General features: G+C 36.0%; 1 protein-coding gene and 1 long non-coding RNA gene across 2 annotated transcripts in view; one reads left to right on the top strand and one right to left on the bottom strand.

Annotated features, from left to right (window-relative positions):
- Positions 1–2,718: 2,718 nt before the first annotated feature.
- LOC123464435 lies at positions 2,719–7,283 on the bottom strand. The gene is made up of 3 exons (XR_006639578.1): positions 7,149–7,283; positions 5,416–5,517; positions 2,719–2,798 (listed from the first exon to the last, which is right to left on the bottom strand). It is a non-coding gene; the product is annotated as an uncharacterized LOC123464435 (long non-coding RNA).
- Positions 7,284–7,402: 119 nt separating this feature from the next.
- Zbbx (zinc finger B-box domain containing) overlaps positions 7,403–23,534 on the top strand; it is a 120,916-nt gene continuing 104,784 nt past the window's right edge. The window contains exons 1-4 of the mRNA XM_045130251.1: positions 7,403–7,442; positions 16,660–16,776; positions 19,044–19,157; positions 21,938–22,028. Coding sequence (XP_044986186.1) covers positions 16,709–16,776; positions 19,044–19,157; positions 21,938–22,028 — 273 coding nt within the window. The 5' untranslated portion in view covers positions 7,403–7,442; positions 16,660–16,708. The remainder of the gene's footprint in view (positions 7,443–16,659; positions 16,777–19,043; positions 19,158–21,937; positions 22,029–23,534) is intronic.

The following is a 23,534-nucleotide window of genomic DNA, read 5'->3' as shown; positions in this document are numbered from 1 at the left end:
AACAGCACCTGGCTGCCAATCATTGCATGAGGGGTATCCATGGGAATGCTTTGTCCAGTTTTGAATGGAAGCTAGAAATACTAACTTTATGTTTATATTAAATTTAAATCTATAATGAAAGATAAAGGGGTGCTACTAATATTGAAATAAAGTGTTTTATTTTGCAATTGACTTATTTCTGAAGACATTGTCATATGAATTCTACTTTTACATTTTCTAGTTTCATTTATACAAACAAATGGAATAGTTTTGCTTTGCACAGTACTAGTATTGATAACAGAAGCTCCAGGGATTACTGCCTCAGTGATGAGTATACTGCCCATGGTAAAAGTATGTGCATGATACTGAAAAGTATCATAAGAATATGATACTGAAAAGACTTGAGGATTAAAGTAGTAAATTTTAACTGAACACTTACCTTTGGGTGAGTGCAAAGTCAACATATACAATCAGAATTGAAAGGAATGGAGCAGAAGAAGAAAGAATAAGGATTTTTTCCAGAGAATCCACGCATACATATATGGAAAAATACTTTGGTGGAAGGATATATTTTTGAGCATGCTTTGTCCAAGGTCATGTAACACGTGTCTAAAAGGTTAGATGGTGGACAGGAGTGCTTCTAGGCATGCTGAGCGTGTATCATAAAGATGGTGGGTATGAAAACTGGAGCGCATACTCAAGTTCTTTTTTTTCACTTAAAATTTTTTGACAACTTCTGTATTTACAGATAATAAACCATGATAATTCCCTCCCCTTCCTAACTATCCCCTTCACAACTCTACTCTGCAACATGTCCTCTCCCTCTCTCTGTTAATCTCCCCTTTATTTTTATGTAATTGTCTTTTTCTCCTAGTATGAGGGTCTTGTGTAGGTATTGTTAAGCATTGTATGGTCAGGGGCATCAAGGCCAATTTCTGTCTGACAGTTGCGTTTTAAGGAGTGGTTCCCTTCCTTTGGCTCTTACATTCTTTCTGCCACCTCTTCCACAATGGACCCTGAGTCTTGCAGGATGTGATAGCAATGTTTTAGAGCTGGATACTCCTCTGTAATTTCTTCTCAGCATTATGTTGCCTTTTGGGTCATACTGGTGGTTACCACTATCTGAAATGAGAAGCTTCTCTAACCAAAAGTGAGAGTAGCATTAATAAATGAATATAAACATTCTTTTATCCCAAGCAGTTTTCACCAAAATTGAAGGAAAGGTAACTTCATAGGTGCTTTGATAGAGGAGTCTTCCTCTAAGGGCATTTGCCACACACAGCTCCTCACAAATTCAGCTAGGTTTTGGAGTCTTATTTAATAGTGAGGGACTTGCAGCAAACCTTCTTGGGTAAAAGTCAAGGAAGGGTTGCAAACAGGTTTGTTTTAGGAATGCTAGATAAATACCTTTCCTTAAACTATATCTTCCATAGCTTTTTGTTTTGAAGTCTTGTATGATCATTTTAAATCTACCTCAAATTTGAGTTCCCTGATGACAACCCGATACATACAGCAAACACTTGTCATTCTCCTACAAGTAGAGTTATGTGTTTCTATTCCATATTGATATCATTAAAGGAAGATAATTCAAATTTAATCACTCTGCCCCACCTACTTTGGCCCATTCTTAGAACTTGTCTATTCTCCTTCCATCTTTGGGCAGGTTGCCAATACTATCTTCTCAGTTATGCCAGCTATTACATCTAGAGATATGTAGTTGTTCTCCATGTTCTGGCCAACTACATTTCTCTGGTCACTAAGTTCTGATCAGAGTGTAAAAAAGTTCCCTTGGATCTATTTCACTTGGCCTATGCTATCTGTGTAGATTTATTGTGGACTTATCATTTTTATCTTGTACTAACCTGTCATTGGAGCTTGTCTGTTTGTTTGTCTCTTCTCCCTTTGTCTGTCTGTATTGTGACTATATTACCAGAATCACCTTTGAAATGGACTTCTGTAAGTATATTGAGATGTTTCACTCACTACTTTAATGAATATTGGGGCTTTCCTTTGTGAATAGGGAAGCAGCTCAAGTGCTTTTAAGTTGGAGCACAGCACATATTGTTGTTCTTATCTATTTGGCAGATATACCATTTTGGAATCATGTGTAAATCCCATACAATACTTATACTTCATTAAGTTATTAAGTTATAAAATCCATATACTAGAACTATATAGTGCTTTCTTATTTTGTATGCAAAGAATTGATACAGCTCCTACTGTTTGTGAGCTCTCATTGAGTTCCTCACTAACAGAAATGGTATGAAATTACCATTTTATCCACCAAAGTCCCATTTCTGGAATAGAACAGGTGTGGTCTAAATGTTGGTTAAACAAAGCTATGTCCATCCAACAAGCCTACACATTTACTTTTCAACTTGTACAATCAGGAATTGAAAGTTTATTGTATGCTGTGACTATTCTGCTGTATTTGTCAAACACCTGTGATGATTGCCTTGTGTTATGAAAGTTATTTGCTGAAGTAATCTATGGCATGGATGAGAGTCAAAATTGACAAGGCTGAAAAAAATTATAAAAGGACAATGTCACTTCCCAATTATAATGGGATTTTCATGTTTCTTAAGTTTATCCACCCAGCATATTTATGTCACAGTAATTTAGGTTTTTGAGAAATCTTGTTTATAATTTTTTTTTTATGTTGCCTCTGCATTAGTTACTTTCCTAGATTCTATGATCAAGTACCTGAGAAAAAGTGGGTCAGAGAGGAAAGATTTACTTTACCTTGTACTTCAAGGTTACAGTCCATCATGCTGGGAAGGCACTGTGGCAGGCGCATGAAGCAACTGGAAACTTTCCATCTGCAATCAGCAAGCAGAATTCGATGGGTGCTGGTGCTCAGTTCACTTTTTCTCTCTTATTTTGCCCAGGAACCCTGCCCATGAAATGATGTAGCCCCCATTTAAAGTATATAATCTTACTTCAATTAACCTAATCTAGAAACTCCCTCATTAGCACACCCAGGGGTCATGTCAGTGTTAGCATGGGTTACAAGTCCACCCAGTTGAAAGTCAAGATTAATCATCATACCTCTATAGCTAATTTATCTTTAGCAAGTTAAGAAATCCCATACACATATATCATTCATCAGGAAATAAAGTAGATTTTCTATTTAAATGTTAGACCACACTGAAGTAATTAGAAACATGGACATGGCTGGATATTGTTTTGTCCATCCCACAATGAACACCAGCTTCTTCTGGTAAAAGGGTCCAAAGGGCTATGAAATGAATTGCAATTGATTGAGTACTTTTGGAAAGTTGCAGACTCTTCCAAATAGGGAGGACATGATATTATCAAAGTATAATCTCAGGGATTTGGGAGTAGGACCTGTAGTAAAGAACACTTGACACACATTCATGGGGACCTGAATTTGAGTCTGAGCACACATGTAAATGTTTGTATGGTCACAAATGCCTGTACCTTAGTCCTGAAGTGGGTGAAGACAAGAGATTCTCTGGTCTCCCTAGACAGGCAGCCTGACTAAAATGATTAATTAAAAACCTATGGGCTGGAGGGCTGGAGAGATGGCTTAGCGGTTAAGTGCTTGCCTGTGAAGCCTAAGGACCCCGGTTCGAGGCTCGGTTCCCCAGGTCCCACGTTAGCCAGATGCACAAGGGGGCGCACGCGTCTGGAGTTCGTTTGCAGAGGCTAGAAGCCCTGGCGCGCCCATTCTCTCTCTCTCCCTCTATCTGTCTTTCTCTCTCTGTCTGTCACTCTCAAATAAATAAATAAAAAATTAAAAAAAAAAAACCTATGCATCTAAGCATACACACACTGTTTCATATTATATCAAAGAAAACAAAGCATTAGTTTTGTGTCTTTTCCTGAAGAGACATGATGAAATGTCTATCTACTTCAGCAGATGGGGCACAGACCATGAAACAAAGAGATAATTTCTTCCAAGTCTAACTTAATGAACCAGTCACTTTATTGAGGTTCCTTATAAGAGCACAGGTAAGGGTTGCTTACAGGAGCATGGGTGACTCAAAGGCAGCTGTGTCACTCCCGGCATGGGTGACAAATCACAAAAGCTGCATCTGTAGAACTTCCTACATAACTAGCAGGCAACTCAGCCTTTTGAAGTCTCCTTTCCCCATGTGTTATGAAACATTTCCAAGATGACATAATAAATATCTACTCATTCCCAGAAAAAAGCACCAACAAGAGACCAAAAATAAGTTATACCAAAGTCCAACATGGTGAACCAAAGAGTATATTGTATTTACTTCCAGGAAAATGATGAAGGGTTACTTAGAGAAGCATGGATGACTCAAAAACAGCAGTATCACTGAAAATCCCACCCCAGCACAGGTGCCAACTCTTCTTCCAAGCAGTTCTCATACATAGCCTTGCAAAGGGGCCTTGTGGATATTGTGTCAGGAACATCCAGAAAATTGTAAGAGCTTTGTATTCTGAGCCCTGTTTACTTTCTGAGCCTTACATCAGGACCATCCTGAGTCTTAACTGCTCCAATTTGGAACTGTCTAAGCCTCTCCTCCAGGATGAAATATAATATAAATAATACCACAGAAGAGCTTATTGCTTTTGTAACCCTTCAGGTGTGCACACTGAATTATGCCATCTCTATCTTCCTTTGTGTTGAGAGTTTTATTTAATTCTCTGAGTCTTCTTCCTTACTCTGGGAAGGGATATTTAGTTTGATGGGAATAGCTACAAAACACCATTGCTTTTGGAATAACTTCATTTAAAGGAAGAAATCTGCATATTTACATATATGTGATATGAAAACTGCACATGAAAATCTACAAATCTACAAGGAAGCATATGATTTTATATAATCAGATGTCTTATCAACAGTAATAGTTATCTACCAAAGAAATATTATCTTAATGTCCTAATATAACATTTAAAAGATACTTAGTTGTTCTTTTACCTAATTTCTAAGTTTTCAATAATGTTTTTGCCTGACTTTGACCTTATTCTTAAAGGTGGCCTTATGTATGTCTATGTATCATTGCAGTTGGGAAGAGGGGCTTGTTTTTGGACTTCAATCTTAACAGTGAGAAGGAAGCCATAGGGAGGTGGCTCTGGTGGTTGTCAGCAAAGAAAGCAAAGAAAAGCAAAGAAGGCATGAGAATTCTCTGAAGGTCAGAAATGTAAGAATGTGAGAGAAAGTGGGCAGTACTGCCTGGGAGAGCTGTGAAGAAACCAACAAAGACTCAAAGATGGGTGTGGTGCTTAGGAGCTCAGGAAACAAAGGTAAGATTTGGTTTTTGTTTTTTAAAATCTTCAGAATACTTTATACATTATTTTTATGAGCTTTATTTTACTGTTCAATTAGTAAATGCATTGTAAAAATTCTACTTGAAGTAAAAACAGTATAAATGTGGTAAGTACTTTTATGCTAAATTCTGTTAGGTGTTGGGACAGAATAAAAGCTTGCTTATTGTTTACCTTGTCTGGAGTGTCTGTTGCTGTGAGAGCTTCCCCTGGTGCAAGAACCATTAGCGACTTTGTATTCTCTCCTCCATTTGTCTTCCTGGCACATATTGACACCTTAAAATATTATATTTATTTATTTGAGAGAGAGACAGAGAGAGAGAGAGAGAGAGAGAGAAAGAGAGAGAGAGAGAGAGAGAGGGCATTCCAAAGCATCTAGCCACTGCAAAGGAACCAGACACTTTTGCCACCTTGTGCATCAGGCTGTCTGGTTTACATTGGTACTGGGGAATCAAACCTGGGTCCTTAGGCTTCACAGAAAAGTGCTTCAACTGCTAAGCCATCTCTCCATACTCATCAATTATCTTTTTTTTCCACATTAAAATGTGCAACAGTAGGAAAGTGATGAAGTACTTTTGAGACCTAGAACCTGGTATTTTGTCAAAAATAAACTGAACACCTGAATAAAGGAATTAGACACATAAATAAAGGCAGGAAACTTGTCCTTATGATGGGAAGAGCACAGTGGTCTGGGGACCACAATGTACACAAGAAAACCAGAAGTACTAGACATTTATTTAAAATTTGTCATCTTGGGACTGGAGATATTGCTAGATAGGGCATTTTCCTACAAAGCCAGAGGATCCCAGTTCCACCTTCCAGGACCCATGTAAGTCAGATGCTGCCAGAAGCACAAGGTGGCGCATGCACCTGCCGTTCTTTTACAGTGGATGGATGCCCTGGTGCGCCCATTCTCTCTCTTTCTCTCCCCTTCTGCTTCTTTTTCCCTCTCAAATAAATAAATAAAAATATATTTAACAATTTTGTCATTTTATAAAAATAAAAGAAAATTTGTAATTTTATTAGATTTAAATGCAAACCACTTGGTAACAACCATCAAAGCTACTCCATCTCTTACTATTAATAAAGCACTTACTATATACCTGGTTTAGGAGAAAGTCTTCATCACCTTTGTTCTTTGTTTTATAAAGTGCAGCATGATGAACTAGGTGTATGGTTGCATCAATTGACCAGTTAGACTGAGCTCTATTAGTCCATCAGACCTCACAGTGAGAGAGTTTGTAAGGTTCAGAACTGAAATTCAAGTTTGCCTGACTCTCAAACCAACATTTATACATAAAGTATGTTATGGCCTCTGCTGTCCAGGATACTTAAATTCATACACTTGAATCTGACAAGAGAAGAAATTAAATGATCCCCTGAATGAATATTGGTAGGGACATTAATATGGAAAGCACAGGTACAAAATGTAGTATATGAACAATCATAGTCAATAGTATTTGCCCAGCACTGAGATGCATGTAACATAGTTACACATCCAACTTTGTAGAAAAACTGCAGTACAAACCACTTGCTCATCTACAGTGCATAAAGACAGAGATTTGATAAAGAACATTTAGGAAGCCAAAAGAAGAATAAGCTCACTGCTGTAGCCACTTTGCTCAGAAAAAAAAAAAAAAAGTAGAAAGCATGAATCACTTACATGATATAAAGAGAGTTCTGAACTTGCCAAGGGACCTAGATTCATATCTTAACTTCGTGCTGTCTTTGATAAGTAATAAAATACACTGTGTGTGGGAGTGTATTTCTGGAGGTACACAGCTAGAGTTAATTTATGTGTTGGCTATTTGCTCATTTTGTAATTTGGGGTTAAATTAATCTAATTATTTTGAGCTTTGGTTTTCTTCCCTGTAAATCAGGTAGCTATGACTATGACTGGAACTTACCTCTAAGATTCTCTGACAATTGTTTTCCTTTGGAAGGCGACCATCAAGTGTAGGTGTCTGATGGCTGAGGTCTGTTGAAAGTCCCTGCATTCCTGGTCCATCTGGCTCCTACACTCCCAGGGCTCTCTTCCTGCCCCTAAAGGTAGACTGCCTCCCCGCCAAGCGTTCCGGTTGCTATGGGTACCGAGGCGACGCTGTAACCTAGGAGACCAACGCGGAAGCTCTGTGCTTCTGTGGCCAGCTACAGTGAGCTGCCACAGCGAAGGCAGCTTGGCCTCAGGTGAGCAGTCTCAGGTGAGTGACTGCTTGTTCTGGCAGGAGAAGGGTGTGGAGGTGACCGGTAGGAAACAGCTGAGGGTGGGGATGGGAAGGTCACCTCAGCAGGTGCCCTGCTCTGTGCTTGTCCCTAGCGGCCCTGGTTCAGTTTTGTTTATACAAACACAAGTCTTCTCCAGGTCCATGGCGTCTGCACAGATGCATACTGAGATGACCCTCAGGCAGAGACAGCGAAGTCTACGTCAGTTGCCCCATCTTGTTGGCCCCTTCCTTTCAAATGTTAGCCTGTTTGAACCTTTGGTGATTTGGTCCCAGATAAAGCATTGGTTCCCAGAAAAAGGGTCTCCTGTCCTTTTCTGTACCTGCCATGTGCCTGTCGTCACGTACACCTTCACTTCCCTCCCAAGTAAAGGCTGTGGCGGAGTTTCCTAGCTCCAGAAAACTCTGAAGCTGTCGAGGTGTTTTTGTTTGTTTCCTTTGCTATTGTTATTTTTTTACTGAAATTAGCAGAGGAGACATTAGCAAGTTTCACTTGATAAAGCAGCGAAGGTGAAGCTAGGGTGAACATTATGCCAATAGTCACCTAACCTCTCTTCTTCGTATCTACGGAGAGCCCTGCTCATAAGTTACCAGCCTTATCAACACTAAACTGTATGAAATTAGCTCTTAGTTTCCTTCCTACCTTCAGGACACTTAATATTTCTTTAACTCATTTTATTTCAACTTACATTTTTCTTCCTTTATCAGAGTATAAATTCAGTGAGGATTGGGATTGTGTCTTTCTAGTTCAACTTGTTCTTGAGTAGTTGATACTATATACATAGGAATATGATCTATGTATATTTGGTGATTGCTAATCAAAGTCTTTCCAGAAACATGAAAATATACAGATTTTTTTTGTGAGAAAAGGGTTTATTTTTTTTTTCTTCATAGGGCATTTTGTGCAATAAATTGAAAGTGGTATAAAAATAAAATATTTAAAATTAATTACTTTATTATCAGTGACACAGGATTGCAGATAATATAATAGCTGTTAGTAACACAAAGATCAGTGAAAGAAAGGATTTAGGCTACTTAGGAAATAAATCATAAATAATGATGCAAAAAAGTGGGAAGGGGCTAAAGAAATGGTTTAGAGATTAAGGCACTAGACAGCAAAGCCAAAGGACCCAAGTTCAATTCCCTGTACCAATGTAGAGCCAACTGCACAAGGTGGCTCATGTGTCCGAAGTTTGTTTGCTATGGCCAGAGGTCTTAATGGGCCCATTTTCTCCCTCTCTCTCTCCCTTCCTCCCTCCTTCCCTTCCTCCCTTCCTCTCTCTCTCTCCTCTCTCTCTCTTTCTCCAACATAAATAAAATGTGTTTTCAAAAAGAGGAAAGTTAGAATACAGTAGTATATAATAGTATAATGGTAGTAAATAAGCTTCATTCACATAATGTTCTTGCAGAAGGAGAACCTTTTCTGATGGAGGAAATAATGAGAGATGTGTCCTTAGAACTGGGTATTGAATAGAAATATAGCAAGGGGTAAGCAGAGAGTTGGCAAATGCAGAAGGCGACCTAGGAAGATTGGGATGCACAATGGGACATCTTAAGGTCCAAGCAGATTATCTGGAGAAACCCTTTCAATACAGAAAAGTAACCTTATATACTTGGGACCAATCTGATATCCAAAAGACTTTCTGAGCTGTTTAGGCAAACAGGAAACATCAAACTTATTCCTCTAAATTTCCTTTTAATGTACAGATGAAACTTATGAAATAGGGAAGAATATTTGCAAATAAACTTCTTCAATGATATGAATTAAGAATGTTATGTATGTAGAACCATATTTATATTTAAATTCTTCAGTGTAGCTAACAGGACTAAGAAATACAATCTTTCTTTTAAAAACAATTAAATTTATTTATTTATTTATTTATTTGAGAGAGAGAACAGAGAGGGGAGGGGGGAGAATGCCAGGGCCTCCAGCTACTGCAAATGAACTCCAGATGCCTACATCCCCTTGTGCATCTGGCTTACATGTCCTGGAGAATTTAATCTTTTGGCTTTGCAGGCAAATACCTTAACCACTAAGCCATCTCTCCAGCCCCACCATCTTTAACTTTGATTTTCTCATCTTTCTTAGATACTTAATTTTCTGACGACTAAAATATTCATGGTAAAGTACCCAGAGCAATAGTGGTTCTTATGAAAATTAGTGGTATTAATAACATATTAAAAGGTTTACTGTTTTGAGAGGTGTGATTGAATTAAAAATAGAGTACTTTTTACCATTTGCTGTTATTCAAAGTTTTAATTGATGGTAGTAATATGATATTAATAGTTACTGTGTATTTCTTTTCCACTGAGTCTTTCACACTTTTAAAAGTAGCAATAAAAGAGTTTATGTATACTAAGTAGTTACTACTTAAAAGAGATGAAAGTGGAGATACTATAAACAACAAAAAGTTGTCACACTCCTTCATCCATTCTCTATTTAGTCTCTTAAGCTGCACCTTTCCCTAGACTCTGAGTTTTCAAAGGGCCTCTCATGTAGCACAAGGCTTACAGATGAGTGAAATTTCATTTGATATCCTGCAGATAAAGATTTATTAAATTATTTTATTCATGGAAAAACAAGTTCAGAAATATCTCACAGAAATCCTTTTGACTATAACTCTGGTCAGATTTAAGACATCTACATCTTCTGACTTTAAAATCAGTATCATTTATCTTATCTTTTTAAATGTGAAAATATATTACAAGGGCTTTGTGATGGCTTGAAGGTAAAGTTTCACTCATTGTCTTATGTGTTTATGATTAAGTCTGGTATTTAATCCCCAGTGGGTAGTCTTTGGGAGGTGGAGTCTTCCTGGAGGAGGTGTGTCACTGGGGATAGACCTTGATGTTTATTAGTCCAGGATCACTGGGTGTTCATAATTAGCTAGCGCTCCTCTCTCTGATGCCCAGCTGTCTTTACCTGTCATGCTTTCCAGCTATGATGATGTTTCCCCTCAAAGCAGTAAACCATCAATAAACACTTTTCTCCATAAGCTGCTTCAGGCCAAGTGTTTTTTTCCTAATGAAAAGGTAACTGCTGCACACATCTTACCATTGTTATGTAATGCCAAATTCTGTCAATTGTTCTGTAAGAATTAATGTACAGAGGGTGAAAAATCAGGCTACTTGAGTACCATGAAACAGTACCTCATTATCAGATATCTTGGCTGGCTGCATAAGTGAAAGAAACTTGACTGACTCCTTTTAGGCCCTTTGCTAGGAGAACATTGATTGGTTACAACTGGCCACTCACACATGAGTTCTTTATGCTAAGGAATCATGGACTATCAGCTTGTTCCTTAGAATTATTTTAGGTTTAAAATAATAATATTTGGGAAGGTGTTCTTATCAGATAGAGCAAATGTTAACTTTGACATTCTTGCAATAGTTTGAAATGTCTTAAATTAATTTTTATTTAATACTTCTTCCTTGGGTCTCTGATTTCTAAGTATTACAGTATCTGATGACACGAGATTATAAATCTGTCCAAAGGAACTTCTGACTAGAACCTTGACAAAATATGTGCTAAAGAAAACAAATCCCAAGCCGGGCGTGGTGGCACACGCCTTTAATCCCAGCACTTGGGAGGCAGAGGTAGGAGGATTGCTGTGAGTTTGAGGCCACCCTGAGACTCCATAGTGAATTCCAGGTCAGCCTGGGCTAGAGTGAGACCCTACCTCGAAAAACCTAAAAAAAAAAAAAAAAAAAGGAAAACAAATCCATAGTGTGTTGTTCTTGAGATTGAAGCCCTAAGGTTACCTGAGTCATTAGAAGATTCAACTAGTCTTAGAAACATTTTCAATGATAGTAAGTTTCCCATCCTGTAGACAATGGTTTCCTAAATCTTTTATACTGCCTTTTATACTGTATATTTATACAATATAAATACTTTCATACAGGTAACTCCTTTTGGTGAATACTCTGAGCTTCTAGCGTCATAGGTCATTCCTAAGACCCTCCTCTGCATTCTACACATGAGGGGGGGGGTGGCTTGATGAATTTCTTTCTCAAAATGGGAACATGTATAAAGCCATCTTGGACAATTTTGGTTCTGACTGGATGCATATGGGTGAATAAAATTGGGATTCAGGGACAAGAAATGATGCAAGCTAGTAAACCATGTAACAGGAAGATTTGACAAATAATAAACTCTTGGTGTTTAATTGTAAAAGACAATTGAATAACGGAAGAACATTGGGAACTCTAGGGGTTATGTAAGAGAAGCTACCCATGCCCACTGACTTTACAAGGTGACTCAAGTTCTGTGCTTTACTCTTCATACTGCTGACACTGCTATAGCTTTGCTGGCCGCCCCCCCAAAAAGGTGACTAATTCTCTGCTGGCTTTACTAAAAGAAACAGAGCAGCATGACTCATCTCTATAATCTTCCTTTTTTATGCAACAAATTGGCTTACATTCGTGACTTGATAAAGCATTTAATTGAGAAAAAGCCTTGCTAATTGTATTCAGCGAAGTGCAATGTCCTCTGAATAAGACCCTTTATTGGCAAAATCATATTACCAGCAGGGATATTAATCTGACTCATCTCATTCTAATGAGATTTACAGACTTTTCCTTCATTCTTCTTAGGGTAACCTCAATTGTGTGTAAGTTTTAATTTGTGCATATGGACACACAAAACTACTATATAAGCTCAATTGGTGAATGAAATTGGAACAATTGAGATCTTGATTAATCAGAAAGATTAGATTTGGAGATCCAAGGGCAGCAACTGGATTTGCTGACTGAGATCATAGAGGGAATAAACTCTTTGTTATTGAGGGGAGTATTCTGGGAGCTTTTCAAACTTAGTGTTTGAGTTCATGTTTGATAAAATTAGACAAATCTACTTCCTACAGAGATAATTCCTAAAGGTGGGAGAGTAGAAGGGTGTTTTGTTTGAAAATGCTGTCACTTCTTACATAAAAGACAAACTAAATCTTAGCTTTCCTTTTCTGGGCTACCTTTATTTATTTTGACACATTTTCAGCTTTGAGAGACAGGGCATGGCTGATTCTGAGATGGATGTCTTTTCTAGGATCTTCTTTTCAGCAGAATGGCCCACACTTATTATAATGGCTCACATGAGTTTCTCATTGACTGTGTGTTCCTCAAGGGAAGAAGGCATGGCTTAGTTGCCAGTGAGGCTTCATGATCTATAATCGAGTCCTTTAAGGAATAGACCAATTTTTTTTTTTTTGTTGATTGGAGATGTAAATATATTAGCCTCATGGTGTACCCATTATATTGTTTAACATACAATTTTTTAAAAATTTTATAATCACCTTCAAACAGTAAGTTACTTCAGAATTTTCTCCAATAATGTAAAAGTCTATTTACTCTCTAAGGTAACATTAATTTTTTGAGGTAGTGCAACCATTTTAGTATTGAATTCAAAGCCTAAAAAGCTTGCTTCTGTTGCATGGTCATTTTAGTTTTCTTTGACCTTTATTTTCCCGGTCATATCTTTAAGATTGTCACATAATATTTGTAAATATTTGTACCATGGCATATGACAGCTTGATACATATCCAATGAGACCAGGTACAATGATGATTTCTGGGTAATTAGCAATTTATTTCCTCAAATATTTACTAGTTTTTGAACTTTATTTTTATTTTATTTGAGAGAGAGAAAAAAAAAAGAAAGAGAAAGAGGCAGAGAGAGGAAGAGAAAACGGGCACACCAGGGCCTTTAGCCACTGCAAACGAACTCCAGATTCATGTGCTCCCTTGAGCATCTGGCTTCTGAGGGTCCTGGAGAGTCCCTCTGGGATCCTTTGTCTTTGCAGGCAAAGGCCTTAACCACTAAGCAAACTCTCCAGCCCTACTATTTTTATGCATTGGGAACATTTTAACTTTTCTAGTTATTTTAAAACATATCTCACACAGTTGTAGAGTACAGTAACTCCACTGTGCTACAGAATATCAGATCCAATTCCTTCTATCTACTTTTTTTTTTTTTTTTTGGTATCTGTACATCTCTCCATCCATCTCCACTTTATACCTTTTCCTTTTAGTTCTATGGGATTGAAGATTCCACAAATGAGTAAGAATATACAATATTTGCCTTTCAGCTAAAATCACTTAACATAATGTTCTCTGATTCCACCCTGAATATATTCATTCTTCTTTATGGCTTTTAAATATAATATATATGTGTGTTTGTATATATATACACATATATGTCACATTTTATGTGTCCATTCAGCACTCAGTGGCCACTTTGGTTGATTGTATATTTTGGGCATTGGAAATAGTGCTACAATATATGTGATCATGCAGGAATCTTTTAATATGACAATTCCATTTCCTTTGGATATCCAGTAGTGAAACTGGTACATAATATGGTCCTATTACTATTTTCCTGAAAATAATCCATATTGTTTTTCATAGTGTCTGTAGAACAGAAGGCCTTCTTTTTTTGTAATCCTTGTTAGAATCTCTTACTGTTTGTATTGATACACCCAAATTTGTATAATGTTATACTTAATTATGCTGTTTTGATTTTCATTCTCTTGGTGATTAGTGATACTGGATATTTCCTTATTTTTAAAAAAATTATTTTTATTTATTTATTTGAGAGAGTGAAAGATGGAAAGAGGCAGACACAGAGATTCTGAGGGAGAGAGAAAGAATGGTCATTCCAGGGACTCTAGCCACTGCAAACAAAATCCAGAAGCATGTGCCTCTTTGTGCATCTGGCTTATGTGGGTCCTGGGGAATCAAATGGGGATCCTTTGGCTTTGCAGGCAGACACCTAAACTGCTAAGCCATCCCTCCAGCATCATTCCTCATTTAATTGACAAACCACATATTTATGGGCATATTATATTTTTGGAACTTGTATTAATTATATTCTTTCTATTCAAATCAAATAGAGATAAATATGTTTTATAATTTCTTTATGCTCAAACATTCAAAATCTGTTTTTTAGTGTTTTTAAAAATATATAGTACAATATTAACCTTGCCATGTAACATAACACCAGAATCTATCTAAGTATGGCTCTGTACCCATTGATCAATTTATCCCAATCCTTCCCTTAACATAATCTCCCTAGCCTCTAGTAACTATTAGTGTGTTTAATAATGGGCTTTCTTTTCATGGTTGTTAGTTGTGTATCTCTTTTCCAAAATGGCTATTCAGAACATATAGCATTTACACACACACACACACACACACACACACACACACACACACACATATACACATATGAACTTACTATTGGCTGGCTAATTTTCTATGTATTCTGGATATTTGTACCTGCTTGGATGAGCAATTTGCAAATATATTTTCCCCATTTTTCAATGAGGAACAAATAGTCTGTATATTTGTTGGATATGACAGGGATGGAGTCTGCAGACAACTTTCAAAGAACCATTCTAAAAGTGTTTTGATGAGGCATTACAATTAAGAGTCTGAGATACTCCTTCAGGGAATCAAGATGCCACACATGTAGACTTCCATGTGGTTAATCCTGTATTGGCACTGTCCTCATTAAGTCTGTATAAAGTTTTCAGACTTTCCCTCAGTCTTTTCATCTGAAACTTTCACATTCTCACATGTTATGAGATAAATCCCACATGCTTAAATGTGGCAATGAAAGCCACCTATTTGGTCAGGGTTTGTAGATTGCTTGTACAAGAACTTGGGGTTGATCTTCATCTAAACATAGGCTTATATTCCCCCTCCATTTGCTCTACTCAGCAAGCATAGACAGGGTTTGTGTCCCAGAACATTTTCCCCCATATCATGTAATATTTGTATAACCCATATCCTTAGCTATAATCCCTTCTCCTTCAAAGCTGCACTTAAAAGCTAGCCAACTTCAATTCTCTCCTCTTTTCAGTTCTTTCCTCATTTAATTTATAAGTTTTATGGCCCTTATAATTTCAACCTTGTTTTATGGCTTTTATATGCAGGTCTGTATGCCCTATTTTACTCTAGGGCATCTCAGCTCAGAAAACAATTCTCCTTGGGCCTTGACTCCTCCATGCATCTCAGCACAAAGTGCTTTGCTTATATCAGAGCCTGAATGCATATTTACTGGGGTCATGGTCACATAGAGACCTATATATAAACTAATAGCATTAAATAGTTTAGGCATTTAAGACTGTGATCAATAAACTATTTCCCAAAGACTTTTTAGAATTTATAAATTTTTATTCACACATAACTCTAGTAGGAGTGCATATGATTCCTTGATTCAGCATTGCAGAGTAAATTATTATAGAACCATGAATAATTGGGATACTAAGGAAAGAGGGCATTCTGAATAATTTAATTTTCTGGTTAAAGCAGAGTTGGGCAGAATTTTTTTTCTTTCAGAAATATACTAATTTCTGATCTGAGCTAAATAGGATATTAAAATGCCTTTGGATAATTCATTATCACCTACTTAGTTGTCATTTTACATGCTAATATATGTGCACACATAAAGATATTAAGTTTCAGTTGCATCTCAAGGCTTTTTTCATTCTTATCCTTGTGTGTGATAGGATTAAATATCTGATATATAATGAGGAATTGTGGCATAATGGAAATGCATCTTGAGTAATGCCTAGTTACATGATTTGGCCACTATGGAAGCATCACACACAAACTAAGATGACTATGACTATTTATCAATAAATCATCTGACTTTAATGGTCTGTGGTTAAACACAGGGTCTGTCCTTAACTAAAACATTGTTGCAAGACACATAACTGTACACATTTTTATAACATTAACCTTGTAAAAAATCCAAATGTTTGCTTTAGCTTGTCTCATTGACTGAATTATTCACTTTCCATTAAATATTTTACCAGCCTTTGGGAGGAGGGAGCAGGGCAGGCTCTTACTATGTAGCTTGTAGTAGCCATGAGCTGACTATGTGGCTCAAGGAAAACTTGAACTCATGATTCAATTATCAGTGAAATTTCAATATCACTAAATGTTGTATTTTATATAGCATAGTTTGTATAGATGATGATGAATTGTTGTTTAACCTTTAAGACTTTCTTGTCCTAAAATTTCTGCTTTAAAAGTTCTCATGAGGGATGGAGGATAATACAGCTCAGGGGTGGAGTGCGTGCCTAGCATGTGAGTCTCTAGGTTTGATTGGACAGTGCCACCAAAAGTCATTCTGTATTGGGTGTGCAGTCGTAAATCTTTGACTTAATATATCTTTTTTTCCTTCATGTTGTTTTCAGAAATTTTTCAAACTGGAATAATTTTAAGAGATTACTAAGACGAAAAATCATGAACACCAAAGATTTTGTAGTTCTTCCTTGGGGAAAACCTGGACATTCTGTAAAACTAAAATATAAGTAAGTACATATATACATATTTTTTAAGTAGAAGTAGTTGCTAACATTTATATAATAAATTTAACTGTTATTTTTACACTAGACTGAATAAAGCCAAATTTTTATAAATTCTTTTCTCCATCTTCTTTACATTTCTATGTGTTTATATACAGGAAAGTATGTTTAAAATATTATGATTTAAAATACTTTTAATATGAGAATTCCAAATATTTATTTTACAACAATTGAAGTAAAGGGTTCATTAACTATTGAAGTAGTGTAATAGAAGGTTAAAGTATTTCTTTGACCTTCATTCATAATTCAAAATGTATGCAGAATTAAAATTAGGGAGTTAATTAGGGTATAGGATCTTTAGAAAGATATTACTTTAAAGATATTTAAATATATTATCTTTAGAAAGGTATTACTGACCCTAGCACTCCACATACATGATATTATGTTGAATACATCATTCCAGGAGTGGAAAGAAATCTCTATTGATTGGGAAATGATTCAAGCTGAGCTAAGCAATTTTGGGTTTTCTTATAATTCCTTGACTTGGTAGGGATATGAAAGGGATGCTGTCACAGTTTTCTTTAGAAGTTAGCTACAGTCATCATAAATCTCTTGAGGCATCTTCTTAAATATCATCAGGAAGCTAGTAAGGATCAGTTAGAAACATATTATCAATTTTTAATTCTATTTTTCTGAGTTCCCTGATTGGACTCATTGGTCATAGGTTATTCAGAGTCCTAAGAACTTTAATAATGCTTTCTTTACTTCGGAGACATTGAATATTGCCATTGAATATTTAGAAGTTATAGCATCACTTTAAAATGAGCTATTATTTTGTTTATAAAAGAAGTTATCAAATTTCTTGTATTACCCTCTTGTCTTGTTTGTTGAAAAAATGGATATGCATTATTTTATTTCAGTGACATATTTCCTTCTGTCTCTAAACCTGAAAACCTTCACCTTTCATGCATTTATCAGGTGCATGTATAATACACACAGTAAAAGGGCATTGTGGCTGTAAGAAAACAAGAAGCCATGATATATTCTGTCAAGTAGCTTGGAGAAGATATGAAGATACATGGTTGTGCCATAGACCATGTGGTGTAAACACAGGTACTCCCAGAACATGGATCTGGGCAGTGGTGAGGTGTTACCTAAGGTTTTAAATTATTTGTTTATTTATGTATTTGTTTGAGTGAGCTTGAAAGAGGCAGATATATAGAAAGAATGGGTGTGCCAGGGCCTCCAGCCACTGCAAATGAACTCCACACACATGTACTACCTTGTGCTTCTGTCTTATGTGGGTCCTGGGGAATAGAATCTGGGTTGTTTGGCTTTTCAGGCAAGTGGTTTAACTGCTAAGCAATCTCTCCAGCACTGTTATCCAAATTGTGTGGGAAGAATATAGTCATATGTGTAGCTGTTGGGTAAAACTTTTGCAAAGGTAAAAATCACTGTATATTTGGAGGGTTTTAGACATAGTCAAGTGGCTGATGTTAGAACAACATTGAAGAGAAGGGTCATGGTATGGCTGGATAAAAGAGATGACAATTTACCTTTAAAGTGAAGGCAATATTGTTTTCTGGCCTATATGTCTAGTGGACTCATCTATGTCTCATAAAACAGAAAAAGTAGAACAGGAAGACCAGCTATATACTAATAGGCATGAAATTCCTTTCTCACCTTTTCATTTAAAACAATCTTACATTATTTGATACTGCTTACCATTCTGCTGCTCTCTAAACCCCAGCTCTTCTCCAACCTTCATCCCACTTTTCTCTCTTCTTTATCTATGTTGTGTTGATATAGTCTTCAGGGAAAGCTCTCACTTCTCCTAAAAGCCATATCTGCCCTTCTAGCACTTTTCAAAAGGAATCTTTAAATAAAGAGGTATGTTATTAAGGAAATATGTAAAAATAACTAAATATATAAAACCAGACTTAAGCACTGTGCTTCAGACTACTTGAAAACAGTAACAAACAGACATGCATATACATAGCACATGCATGAAGGGAATAAGGCATCTCAACTTATGGCAATAGGCTAGGAAAAGCAAGTTTTATATTTGAAGAAATACCTAGCTTTAGGAGAACATTAAGGTTGTAAAAATGGTAATTTTATAAGTCATCCTTCAAAAATCCATATGAAGTACTTGAAATTTGTCACCATTTAAGAATTACTAATAATTTTAATTTAGAGTCAACTAACTTGCTTAATTTAGAATACTGTGACATTTCCTTACCTCGAGTTTCATTCAAAACTCCTGTCTTCAGACATGCTCAAGAACTGCGGATGGAGAAAGTACAATTAGAATTGGAGAACCAAGAGATGGAAAAAAAACTACAAGAATTCCAAACAACATGGAATAAAGAGAAAGAAGAAATAAAGTGAGTGAAGTTTCTAGAGTATTTTAGAACAATAAATAGAATTATGAGAGGGATAAATGAATATTTCCTAAAATCAGACTAATTTAAATGTACTACTAATTGTGCTGATTTAATTTAATTATGGAAAGTAATATGTTTGTTTTATTTCTGATGAAATCTTTAGTGGATTAATAATTTGTAACTTTCCTTAATGGATAAATAACATCCTCTAAGCTTCGTTACTGTGCCACTTATCTGAGGCACATTGCTTTTGAAAATAAACAGCACTTTTTATTCCTTCGACTTTATTTTGTCTTATCCATTCATAATTATCTTCTTACTTGAGGATTCTCAGTGGTTTATACCCTGGAATGACTTAGAAAGTAACAAAAATTTACCCTTTTCTCTCAAAAGATTTCAATTGGCAGCATATGAAAAAGTTGCTTAATTTCAGGCTTGGGGAATGAAGTTTTCATTTATTATACATCAGACTCATTTAAATCTGCTAGCTGATACTTTGTTAATGAGAAGGCCCTAATAGTACACATCATATCTGTGCTTACTGAAATATAGATTTATTATTAGTTAAGATGATTATACAATGATTTAAGCTGATATAAGTTGAATAGAGCTGACAAATATCCATTTAGTTCTAGCTGACTCCCAGATCATTTCTAATAACAGTTTAGTGAGTAAAATTCTTTTCCAAACAAATGTTTTATCTTTGTACAAGTCCATGGGTGTCCAAGTGTGTGTGTGTGTGTGTGTGTGTGTATATATATATATATATATATATATATATATATATGAAGTTGATCTTTATCATTTTACAAATGATAGCATCTATAATTTATAAAGACTAATTCTTATCCAATTATTTTGATTAAAACATCTTAGCACGATGAACATGTTGACATACATTGGATTGTTTTAACTGTTTAGTTGTTAAACTTTTTAGTATTTGGGGACTATTGGTACTGGTATGGACACTCTTCAACATAGACTTTTGTGTATAAGTAAGCATATACCTACTGTAATTTTAGGTCCAGGTCTATGGGCATTTTGTATCATGGTAGTCATTAATAGTTTGCCTTATAAATGGATTTCAGAAGCTTAAAACCTTTAATGGAGTATGAGATACAAGGTTTATAAGCAATTACTGATATTAGATACAGCCAAAATCTTGTATATTAAATTTACATGCAGTGGCAAAACTCTCAAGTACCCATGAAGTACACTATCAACCATTGATGAAAATGCAAGTATGTTTATTAATGTAATATTGATGACTAGGGTATTGGTCAATTCAAGGCATCTCATATTTCCTACCACCTAGAATGCCAGGTTTACTATGTGTCTTGCTTCTTTTCCCTTAATGATAAGGTGTTCACTTCTCCTGATTAGGATTTAGTTTGACCTTTAAAATATTGTCATTTTTTATTTATTTGCAAGCAAAGAGAGAAAGAGAAATAAAGAGAAAGAGAGAATATGGGCATGCCAGGGCCTCCAGACTCTGCATATGAACTCCAACTGCATGTGTCCCTTTGTGCATCTGGCTTTATGTGGCTACTGGGGAATCATGCTTAGGTCATTAGACTTTGTAGACAAGGGTCTTAAGTGATAAGTCATCTCTCTAGCCCTAGTTTGATCTTTTTGATGAGTCCTGATTGTCTTTTGACATCAGAGGTCCTGAAATCAGAACTGCAAAAGTGATTTTTGCTTTGTTGTGCAATCTTCTCTCATGTTTTTAAAAATATTGTATAACTTGACTGAAATTTTAGAGCAGTTGCACTGGTTTTGTTAATATTTTATTTATTTATTTATTTATTTGAGAGAGAGAAAGAGACAGAGTAGGGGGGGAATGAGAGCGCCAGGGCCTCTAGCCACTACAAACGACCTCCAGATGTATGCACAACCTTGTACATCTGGCTTATGTGGGTCCTGGAGAGTAGAACCGGGATCCTTTGGCTTTGCAGGCAAATGCCTTAACCACTCAGCCATCTCTCCAGCCCTACACTTAAAGGCCACTCAAATAGTAAACATCACGGCCAAAATGAGAGCTTGCACTCCCTTGTCAGGAAGATATGTCGAGCCTTCCAACTTGGACTTTATTACTTATTATCTGTACGACATTGGATAAGTTGTCTCATTATTTTTTAACTGGGAATTGGATTCCTTATCCTGATAGTCTCCAAAACATTTTCTGAGTCTCAACAAAAAGCACTGTGAAAACTGTAAAAATGAAATCAGCCTTCTTTGCACTTAGCGGTTCCTCTCTTTGTGGAGGTTCATTTGTAGTCTGAAGAAATTTATCTCTAAGTTGGTCTTCTGGACATTTGGGAGCACTCTGATTTATTTTCCTTGTGGCTTCTTAGGGTTTAAAACTGTCTGACAGGGCTGGCGAGATAGGTCAGTAGTTAAGGCACTTGCCTAGAAAGCCTAATGACCTGGGTTCTGTTTCCCAATACCCATATAAACAAGATGCATGTGTCTGGAGTTCATTTGCTTTCCTATAATAATTAAAATATCTTCAGTTACTGAAAATAGTAAAAAAATGAATTCTTCATCTGTGTTTATACATTTCACTTTTTTTCACTTCTCCACAGTTAGAGATGACTCATATTTTAATATTACTGATGGTATATTAGAGCATTACTGATATTTCATTTTCATCTTGTGGTGGTTTCTTATATGTTAACATCTGAATTTCTAGTCCCTGAAGCAAAGAAATACATTTGTGTTCATTAAATAGGAGGAATGTTTTCAGTAATTATATTTTGCTTTCTTTATATCTCTTGAAGGTCAAATGGATATCACTGGAAATCTGGAAAAGTCGGCAAATTGGGTAATCAATCACACACAATGTCACAAAATAAAGGAAATGCTATTAAGGTATGCAGATAACATTTGGTTCTCAGGCAATTTCTCAGCAAGAATATATACATTATTGGAGGGGCTTACATTCTCTTTCATAAACAAGAGTCCACTATTCTAATTTCAATGAGTTTATGTAATATTTGATTTGGTATCCTGTTTTTATAAGCCAATGTAGCTTTCATTATTTAGTTATATTTCTGTTTTGATAAAGTTCTTTGAAAAAATACCTCATGGCATATTTTTCATTCTGTCTTTATCAAAATTATAAAGAGAGTCTTCCCATTCACTGGCTTAAAGTTATATGAAACAGAACTATACAGTTCTGTATTAAGGTGAAAGCAGATATTCTTTTATATAATAAATTATAGACTATTCTTAATTTTATATTATTTCTCAGTCATTCAATGTTTTTATCTTCTATTTGAATAATAATTATGTATATATTATGGGTTATATGTGTAAAGACTCCCAAAAGAGAAAAGAGCACTACATCTCAGTTCTCAAGCAGGAGGCTGGCTTTCCCTTTCCTGTGCATTACTGCACACAGCACTGCATTATATTTATGATTGAAATGAGTAAGTGCCATTATAGAAAGAAAACTGATTTATTTTATGAATTTCTTAGTACAAGATTCATAAGTTAGCACATTTTAACTTACATATCCTCGTATCTTCTAGTTACCTATTAATAAATTTTCATTGAGTCATTTGGCATTTCCAGATATCTACTTTACACTTTTAAAAATTTGGCTTCAGAAAAAAACATTTCATTCTACAGTGTCATACCTTTAGTGACATATGTTCTTTCATTCTGGGCTTAAAAATTTATAAACCACTTTGGATATGTTGTCATATTTCTGAGATAGTCTTCATGTTTCAGCTATTACTCTAAATATGCCAGAATGCTTGCTGTGGTCAGGTGCAGTGACTCACATCTCTAACCCAGCACTGGTAAAGCCAAGGGAGAGAGATTGGCATGAGTTTGAGGCCAGCTCGAGTTACAGTACAGAACAAAACCAAAAAAGGAACAATGAAAAGATGGATCAGTTGGCAAACTTACTGTCCTGTAAGCAGCACAGGTTCCTGAGGTTAGATACTAATGCCCATATAAACTGGGTGGGATTAGCCTGAAACACAGTCCCCCACAGAGACTGACTCAGGTTTTTAGGATCCCACAATAAATACCAATAGAATGGCGGTATGGGACAGAGGATATAAGAGGACAGCTTTTTTATTAACAAAACAACAACAACAAAAAATAAAAGTAAAAGATTTTTGAAATAAAAAATGTTAAACTTGGTAGTTAGTGCATATCTGCTAATTCTAGCACTGAGGATCCCTGGGGCTCACTGACGAGTCTAGCAGAATCAGTGAGCTTCAGACTTAGTGAGAGATCTTGTCTCATAGAAACAAGGTGAAGCCTGATTGAGGAAGATAATTAATGTCAACCTTTGACCTTCACACTCATGTACACACATATGCACACCCATTCACATATGTATATACATCCCACACACACACA

Source organism: Jaculus jaculus, chromosome 11 (assembly GCF_020740685.1).
Source record: "Jaculus jaculus isolate mJacJac1 chromosome 11, mJacJac1.mat.Y.cur, whole genome shotgun sequence".
Taxonomy (NCBI): domain Eukaryota; kingdom Metazoa; phylum Chordata; class Mammalia; order Rodentia; family Dipodidae; genus Jaculus; species Jaculus jaculus.
This window is presented reverse-complemented; position numbering and strand designations above follow the sequence as displayed.